Source organism: Schistocerca gregaria, chromosome 1, assembly GCF_023897955.1.
Source record: "Schistocerca gregaria isolate iqSchGreg1 chromosome 1, iqSchGreg1.2, whole genome shotgun sequence".
Taxonomy (NCBI): Eukaryota; Metazoa; Arthropoda; class Insecta; order Orthoptera; family Acrididae; genus Schistocerca; species Schistocerca gregaria.
The window spans coordinates 260,947,715-260,958,074 of record NC_064920.1 but is presented as its reverse complement, the minus strand read 5'-3'; the positions used below and the strand labels follow the sequence as shown (position 1 = coordinate 260,958,074).

At 32.8% G+C, this 10,360-nt stretch overlaps 1 protein-coding gene across 1 annotated transcript in view; it reads right to left on the bottom strand.

The window, feature by feature from the left end:
- Positions 1-260: 260 nt before the first annotated feature.
- The window catches only part of LOC126339596 (ras-related protein Rab-37), an 871,353-nt gene continuing 861,253 nt past the window's right edge, over positions 261-10,360 (bottom strand). Inside the window, exon 8 of the mRNA XM_050001644.1 lies at positions 261-9,003. Within this exon, the coding sequence (XP_049857601.1) occupies positions 8,895-9,003 (109 nt within the window). The 3' untranslated portion in view covers positions 261-8,894. The remainder of the gene's footprint in view (positions 9,004-10,360) is intronic.

Below are 10,360 nucleotides of genomic sequence, written 5' to 3'. Positions count from 1 at the left end.
CAGTTACAACATCAGGAGGTTGCAGGGGAGGGGGGTGGGGAAGAAAGGAGCGAAAATGAGAGGAGTGGGGAAAGATGGGTGGGTGGGTGGGTGTGGTGGCAGAGGATGGCAAACATAATAAATGGTTTGGTAGGATTTGTGTTATCAAACCTCCTTCATAATAATGAATATATTTTAATTTTCTGAGATCACTGACTTAATTTTATGGTAAATGAATTTAATATTTAATTGCTTTTTTTTAAAGGTTCAGTCTGTTACACAGGTGTTAAAATATCATTTTGAGGCAGGCTGTATGGGTGTTGTTCAAATGCCATTTTTAAAAAATCGCTGGAAGGAATATAAAATCTTTGTGACTTTGTATCTATAATTTCATATGGACAAATTTACATAAATCATAACAACATCCATGTTATGACCAATTCAGGTGTAAAAAGCACTGTACTTTCCATCAGTAGGAAACAACAAATATCTGCCACAGTCATTCTTAAACAGGTTTTTATTCTTCAACTAATAATGATGCACAGTTATGGCCAGAATTACCATATATACAGCAAAGTAAAACACATCACTGTTCTTGCAGGCATACACATTTCAAAATAGTGCATTCAAACAATCTAAACAGCTCAACTGATAGTCTGGTAACCAAATAATGAGCAATTATATATTAATTTTACATTATATCACAGGGTTGAAATTGAAATTAAAAATATTAATACAGTGTCTTCAGTCAGCTGTGCTTATAATTGACTTTTTTTAAAGTATTTCTGCACATAGACATTCTAATATATAAACTCCAGATGTGCAAGTTTTCAGCCAAGTTAACACTATCATTACATTAAGCTGCAAACCAAAAACCTGCAGGTTATGTTTTACTGAGAAAGCTTGAAAGATCACACTCATACATACAAGTACCTTACAGTCATATTTTTCATACATATATATATCAGTAAAATCAGTACAACTTTCACTGATAACTAGATCAACAGTCAACATACTGAGATTCCTTTATGAACAAGTATTACAGGCAGAATAAAAGACATCTTAGTACAAACAGAAATGTTGGTTGGAACTACTGCCCATGTGTGATGAGGTATCTCATTGTTGTATGAGCGAAACTACTGCAGCAAGCTGTTCAGAAAATAGTGCACATGACACAAGTACTAAAAAAGGAGTTCTATTAATACTGCAAATAATGCATTTTGTTAACAGATGGTAACCACTTTCAGACACGTGGCTTTGCAAAACATACAACCACTTAAATGCATTTTATTTAAATTACACGTGCTACATGCACTTTCAAATACTTCAAAAAATAAGAAAATAAGAAAAGAAGCAAGTCCAACAGAAATGTTTTATTTCCTGCAAATAATGCTACTGCTTAGTTCTTTTGGTAATTCAAATACACTCATGGGGTATTTCAAGTCACTTAAGATTACCTGCTTGGTTTTGTTTTGTTACCACTGGTCGTTCCAACATTTTTATGCAATATCTATTGCCTAATCACTAACTATGAAAGAAAATACAACTATTGTCTTTTGCATGTAGACAATAGCTTGCATATTTATGTGAATCATTTTCATGTATATACACTTGTACATAAAGCATCACCAGCAACATTATCTTAAGAATATTTAATGGTTTCATAACATATTTTATAAAGATACAATTTTGCCAACAACAAACATTTTATAATATGCTCAATAGACTCTACACTTCTATGTATATTAACATCATCTTTCTTATTGGAATTCCTGTGATCTGTAAAAACAGAAAAGATTCCATAGATTACAAATAAATAAAGGAGAAGGATGAAAAAACAGTTATAATGCTGGACATAATGAAATAAAATTTTTGAACTTATTTTCTCTGTTCTTTGATTTTTCCATCACCTTTGTGTTCATTACAACAGAAGGAGAGGTGCAAACTTATCCTAAAAAAACTGGTTATCGAAGAACAAGAATTGTAAAAAAAATTCAATTAAAGCAGTCTAATACTTACTGCTGTTGTGACTCAAACTCCACATAAATAATTCTGTAGCAATTTTCTCTATTATAAATACACATCTTTATTCCTTTAGGTTTAACAATTATCTTATACCTTTTCCACATCAAACTTACTTATAAAAGAGTTATTCACACATAAAATTCAAGTACAATTGGTATAGACAACAAGACAGTAACAACATACTTAACACGTTTCCTGCAATATATGCCTCAAACAGTATCCATTGCCTTCATTCAAATGACTTACATTCGTTTCAAAATAGTAAAGATAAGCATCTCAGCACTGCTGTGCAATTATTGAAAACTGGAGCATGTAAATTAACCTCCACCTGTATTATTTTTTTCTGCTATCACTCTTAGTCTTTCTTCAGTTTGGAATTTCTGAGACTTTGGCTGGGAGACTGTAGATATTATACAATTACATATTCTTTTCCAATAGCACAATACATGAAAATTGGCTAAAAACAAAGACCACATTTGGTACTGAATTACAAGACTATGTCCGACAAGCTGAGAAAGTTTGGCAATAGGATCAAATTTATTTGTGTGATAATTTTTTCTTTCTTTCCTTTTCAGTTAGACTTGAACAATTTGAAGGACAAATTAAAGTTATATGTACTTCTGAATGTGTTATTATCTTTATCATACTATATTTAAAAAGTTTGTGACATGAAGCAGTTTATAACAATATAAAAAAAGGTTGAAAGAGACATTACAACAATTTAGGAAAATATTTTTGCAAACATATAAACATTTTGATTTCTTTTAAGTCAGTTTACCTTGGGAATACATTTGTCTTAAATGAGCTTCACATGATTTTGATTTCATTTCATTTGTAGGTCAATTATGAAATGGCTTAAGGTACACAAAGTACAAGTTTGTTTAAATTTTATGCAAAATCTCTTCACCAGCACAATGTAAATTCTTACCACTGATTAATTTTCTGCTACAGGGAATGTCGATATATATTATTTACTATCTGTAACCAGATAAGTGGGCAGCTACTTTTAGCAGAAAACTTAAACAAATTTATTTCCATTTCATTTATTTTTGTGCCAGTGTTACACAAATATACAGGGTTGCAGTTGATTTTTCACTGCCATTACATGACAAAATATTCTTATGAAAGGTCAAAACTGTCATCTTTAAAGAACACAAAACTCATGAACAGTTTCAGCATTTGAAGTTCATTTGTAACTAACAGCTTATTGTCAATGGAGGAAATACGGTCCATTTCTGCACTTTATTCCAATTACTGTCTATATAAAACCTTTAATTTATTTAATTTATAGTTACATTACATTTTTTTGGCTTATGGCCTTCTTCAGGTATTGTACATGAAATATGAAAGTGTAAAATCAAGAAGGAAGAAACTGACTGACATTACAATATAAATAAAGCAAGTCAGACCTCACTGAAGACAGTGCTGAATGTATATTCTCATGTCAAGATGGCACCATTCCCATAACAAAAACTGATAACAGATTGATAAAACAACCAACAATAAATATGTAAATGCAACCTGCATAGTCATCTGCAAGACTGGAGATATGGTGTGGACCACATAGAAAATAATCTGAAAAATTTGCACAGGATACCTAAGGGCTGTATTTGAAATGTGCTTGTAGGTAAAAAGTTTTGCTCATAAAAGAACACATTCAAATATACTCCTCAATGAACGGACAGAGTTCAGCTCTAATGATTTTTTAGGAACTATGAATGCTATAAGGCTCCTTATCAAAATGATGATGTGCTTCATGTTCTCTGCACTTGCCTGTGTCTGCTGCTGACTGTGCAGCAAATGTTCAAACTTCCTACACTTTTATTAACTGCTCTTAAATTTAAATAAATATTGCTTTAATGCTTGTAGTGTAGCACTCATTTTCATCAATAAAATCTTCTAGTTTGGTTCGAATGCAGTTAAGCAGTTTTCACTTTAAATCATATAAATCTGAGATATGGATAAAGGTTGCGCAATGTTATGGTATCTGCTAATGTAAAAATTTGGTCTTTCTTGTAATAATAAAAAAAGAAATAAAAGCGAAGCCACAGTCAGCAGTGATGTAAGTACAATTCAGTTGTCAAGAAAGTCATCAACCTTACTCTGTACACACATAAACTAGTCATTTATGTAAACATTAGACTTTGAATTTTTTTGTGTGGAACACACTGCCCCAAAATTATATGGAAAATAGATCCCAAAATTATATGAAAAATTGATCCCTCTGCTCTGACCAAAGTTTACAGGCAGTTTCCCTTAGCTGTAACGAAAACATCACAATGGAAATCCACTCCAAAAATATTCTCAATTGGGACTACCTTTCCACTATTACATCTTAATTAAGAGATAGGACACTCACTCTATATTGAGTCCAAACTGAAACAAACTGTATGATCTTTCAGCACAGAGAATGAAAAGTATGAGAAACAGTAATTCATTTCTAACTGTTGTCTTGTTATTCACTTTTATTGGTTGGTATATACTGCAGGATAACTGAGACAGCAACTGGAAAAAGGATACATGGGCTTATGCACCTTTTTTCCACCCACATGTTTAAATAATCCACTATACTTTCATCTTAATCTCTGCAATTTATGATTCAACCAGCTGACTCTAGAGGCCAGAAGAGCAGTTTGACTGAATGATTGCACAGCTGATTACTGCTGCATAATGATGACAGATACTGTACAGTAGCTTTTAATTCAAAATTTGATGCTTTTTTTATCATAAAAGAAGTATGGGAGTATGTTATGTTCACTCATGTAACTTTCTAGGGCATACATTCTGAATAAACAAATGGCATACAGCACAAGTCTGTCCATTATGGTTGAAGAAAACCAACAAGGGGAGAATTTTGGATTAATGAATATACAATAGCAGCAAGAAATATAACCAAACAATGTATTACTGCTTTGAAAAAGGTAACACTGGAAAACATATTTGCATGTATAAAGGGCTGTTGCCAGACGAACATTGCAAGAAGAAACATTTAAATGAAGAATATCAATAATAATTATTCAAAAGGTTTTAGTTAAGTGGGTCTATATAAATATAACATAATGATACAAGCTAATTTTATCATAAGTAATGAACCAAAAACTATACCTCTAAGTACTGCAAAGAATTGATCACATTTTTGGCATATAGGCTAAATCTGCAAGAAATAGAAGTCAAACTTTGTAGCCAATTTTTATTAACTTAACTTAAGGTTGGTGTTCAGAGAGTGTCCTGCATTCAGGAGAAAGTTGTGTTAAATAAATCTTTTCAGAAAGCAAAAGGTGCTCATGCTAACAGGCCATTGAGTTTGGTCAACATATATGGGAGTTGATGACAAAGCACCTGTACAAAAAAAAGAAGTCATTACTGTCAAAGTAAATCTATTATTATTTTGATGATCCAGGTTTAAATGTTAAAGTACTTTACAAAATGTTCAGGAAATATTTTAAGGATCAAAATGGTAAAGCTATTACATACTTCAAATCCTTTACACAGAAATGTAGATTGTCATTCTAAGAATCTAAAAATGATGTGTGTGACTATTGTTCACAGTGTGAGAGGAAACTTGCACATAGTCCTATGACAGCTGAAGAGTTGACCACTTACTTCACAAGAAAAAGATTGAAAAATACTTTGAAATCAAAAGAGAAATTTTAGAGGAAGCTAAAGGCAGTGAGAGATGTATTGCCATAGAATTCAATGATGCCCAAAACTTTTCTGGCATCAAAGCTGAATGTTACCAGGTACTTTTACAAAAGACCGCTGTAGATGTATTATTACTTGTTGTTCATATGGAACGTCATTATACTACTTCTCTTCCCAATATGTGGACACTTTTTCTCCTTGTGCATTAGAAATTTTATCGTAGACTCTAAAGAAGGAAACCACTAATCCTACAGTTAAGCCGTACCTTGAAGCAATCAGTTTATGCTACTCTCCACCATTCAATGCTTGATTTAATGCTGATATAATCAGAGCCTGGAATGGATTAATGAGCAAGTTCTTTCTACAGGCCTCCTTTTTCTAGATGAATTCAGAGTATGGCTACAATACAAAACAGATGGAACATTATGTGCTTCAGGAACTTACACACTAAGTTATGTTCATTTTTTTTTTTATCTGACATACAAACACTCCAATCAATTCAGTTTAATGATTGTTTCCCAGTGTTGGTAAATGCCACAGAGATAAAGGATGTTCAAAACTTATGCCAGTTCACAGACCAGGCAAGATTGAACTGAAAGTTTTGTAGTGTAAAGGTACCCAGCTACTCCAGAGGGAAGTATATCTGATAATGAAGGTGATTTGCATGTCTTGTAGGTATTAACTGATTACATTTGGATATTGTTAGCAATAGTATTATTTATAAAAAGAGTGTTCATTTTTGACTTCAGTAACAAATTGCATTATCTGCATAAATAATATTCTGTTTACAGGTTTTTTATTTTGTAATCAATTATTACAGTATTTGCTGGGTAGAAAAAGCTTTTTAAAGACTCATACTCTAATGAAATAAGTATATAAATGTCAAGAAACTGAACTTATTCTAATAAGGAAGCTTGTATTTAACTCAGAACACAAGAATTATAGTGGAGTATAAATGAAATAATTTTATAACCAGAAAACAAAATTTTAAAGCTCTATGTCTCAAAACATGATTTCTGTCTATATCCCTTTTTCCAGCCACTGTCTCAATTGTTCCTGTGAGATTAATGGTTTGTCAAGAACTTCTTTAAATTTTTAGAATTGAAATTGTCAGTTAATTTTACACTTGACCCTCACTAATGTTTTTATGTTTTATATGGTCTATTTTTGTTATAAATAAAGAAAATATATGAAGAGAGTAGCCATGTACCCTAAGGACTAATGCCACATGGCTATTTTGATCATATTTTTGCTGGCAGTTTCTTAAACTGGCAGTTATCACTAGTTTATGACCACAGAGAGTACCATTTTGGCTTGGGACTATGCACTGAGCACTGTCTTCAATTTGGTATGAGCTGCTTCATTTCTGTGGCAAAATTAATGGACTTTTCTAGCTCCTCATTTTACACTTTTTCATTTGATTTAGTGCATCTAGTAATGGCTCTAAGGAAAAAGGTATTCCTGTTACAATGGATTAAGTTAAAAGTGTAACACAGGAAAAAGATGTAATAAAGAAAAATAGCTTTTAACTACAGGGAAATAAATATTTAGTATGAAAGTGCAGACATGATTACCAATTTTGATAGTGGATTGTATGACAGATTTCCTTCATAAGAAGAAGGTGGCTTCATTAGTCAGTATATTTCAGAGCCCCTACTGGGAAAAAAACACACAGTTTTAACAAAGACAGAAACTTTTGCATGTATTCAAAGAATAAGACAGTAAGCAAGTACCATGAATCTCCAAGGTAACATTATTGTCAAGTGAGACCAAATCTCACTGTGTACATGAAAATAATGAGTAACATTGCATGTCCATAATTACTGTGAATAATACAGTGAATTTTATGGTTATTTACATTTGAATGTCAGGATAAGAAACATAAAGAGTGGTGGAAGACAGTAGTCATAAAACATCATACCTGAAATTAACTATGAGAAATAATAATTCAGGTGTAAAGGTAAGAGCTTCATATGAGTATAAGCTGACATAGTTTAGCTGAAATATTTTTAGAGCAGTATTAAATAATAACTGTATATGCTATTTGCTAATGTCAGTATTAAAAGGATGTAATAAAATGCAGTGTGTATATTGTTGCAACAGCTGAGACTAGTTTTTAATCAAGTGGCGGGAGGAGGGGGATGGTGGACAGAGAAATGATCTCTGCTTGAGAATACTATAACTGAATTCACAAAGTATCTGAAATGTTGATTTTGGGGGGGGGGGGCAGTTGTGGGGGGGGGGGGGGGGGTGAACAGCTCTTTGGGTTTAGTATCTGAAAGATAAAATGTGATGTATTTGTGGATAAATTTGAAATATACTCTCTCTGGAAATATGAAAAATAGAACATGTATAGCTATCACCCACTGAGCCTTCAGAAGTTTTATTTTTAAAATAATTCATGGAATCAGTAGTTTAAATAACACCTCAAAGTAGTATTCCTATTGTATTCAACAAAATGAGGATAAAAGGAGTATAGTTACAAATAAAAGATTAATCTGAACTGACATGAATTAAAAACTGAATTATTTGAGGGGTTGTATTTAAAAAAAAACTAATTAATGTTGAAATAAGCTTAATTGGTTGGATGTGTTTCCCACTAAGCTAAATAGCTTATCAAAAATACTCAGTACAGTTATTCACTATGAAAGAAGAAGCACTCATTTGAAAGTTGTTTTAGTTAAATGACCCTGCAGCATTTCAAACATTATTCTAATGGGACATAATTGGTCCAATTTTAGTGATGTGAATGAAGGATTATAGGCATAAAAATAGTTTTATTAAACTGAATGAGACTATTTTCTGTAACTAAGCATTACATTCTATGATGAAAACAAATGTTACTGATATGTTGAACAGATTGTTCCAGTCTCTGTATCTTTTATTTTCATATCAATAGTTCTGCACAAAACAATGTGCTGGAGTGTAGCAGCATTACCTTGACAAAATGTAACTGGAGGCATCCATTGCCAGTGTTCAAGATTTTAGTTTTAATTTCTTCCATGGGAAATATACCCAATTATCAATGTCAGTGACATTATATTTGCATAGAGTACGCTAGTGTTTTTGTGACTGGGTAACTTACAATGTTGCAACGAACTAATAAAATCAACTGAATGAAGGCTATTCATAATATATCATTGTGTCTTAAGTATTCAGATCTGTTGTAGATGACACATCAGTCCATGTGCAACACGCTAGCAGGTACAAAACATTCTTAACACATCAGAGACAACAGTCCTGAAAGCTCACGTGTTGCAAGGTGGACATGAGCCACGCTGTGCCTGTTCTCGCACATATTCTTGTACGTTGAACTTGTTGGCATCTGAATTCCCACTCTTGCGTGACTTCAGCTCCCTGAAAACAGTAATTTCAGTTGACAGGTATTTCAAAATGATATTGATGTATATAAAATCTTTATTTATACAGCTGCAGTTCACAGGTTTAACACTGATGAATAAGAATATGGAAACTAATGGGACTTCTGAGTTATCAGTTCAGCTGTAAAAATGCAGCTATTTCCTAAACTAACAGATCAGTTAGCTCTCAAGAAGAAAGTTAAGTACCTATACAACATTTATACAATGCAGCAATTTTCAGTTTTCTTAATGGATACATTTTCATGAAGAGAACTGAGATAAGATAATGAAAGATGGCTTATCAGAATGCACTTGAAAACATTGTATGAAATTTTTGGCATTTCCACACAAATTATTGGTGTTCTTATTGACTTTTAGCAGAAGGAGGTTAAAATTAAGGCACTGAATTTTACACACCTCCTTCCAGCTCTATCATCGAGATCCTCAACACAACATTTCACTGACAAGTACTTATCACAGTCACTGACATTATTCAATCACTCATCTGCTTTGTGCCTCTCCTAAAAGTTGTCAGGTACCTTTCCTCTGGTGTTGCAGCAGTATTTGTGATTTCATTTTTGCATTGTATAGCTTGAGTTATTCCAAACAAATGCTATTCATCATATCTTTCATGCAGAAAGTGTTGGTTTGTTTCCCATTATAATTGAATTGATTTTTAAAGCAGAATTTTATGTGTCCATTTGACAGAGTGGTCCCAAATTAGCCTAGTATGATGTTTCTTTTCTCTCAGCATTTGTTAGCAGGAACAGTAAAACAAGTATACCCTATACTCCAGCAGCGAGAGTGTACTGACTGCTACCCCAACATGCAGCAGTGCTGCTTAGTCACTCCTGAAGTGGTGGTTATTCTTCACATTTAAATGTCCCTGTTAATACATATCAATAAATGCATATCACTCTAGAATAATTTGGGACTTCTCTATTGAATGGATACCTAAAATTCCACTCTTCCACTCTAAAAATGATTTTTTTTGTAATGGGAAACAAATTGACAGTTTCTACTAACATTGGGCAACACATGAGAGATAGAATGAGTAGCATTTGTTTGGGCTGATGCACTCTACACTTTGCAAAAGTGAAATTGTAAATATACTTTGAAACACCAGGTAAAGTTTGCCTGATCACTCTTATGATGGACACCCTGTGTATTACCCTAGTATCAAATAACAGCTTCATGATAAGAAATGGTCACTGCTACCAAGTATACTGCATCGTGACTCATAGAAGATAGTCGACGATGTGAAATTAGTTATGGATGAGAGTCAGAGATAAAGACTTAATGCAGGAAATAAAGTGAATATCTGGGATTATGTCTGTAGTGCTCACAGTTAATTC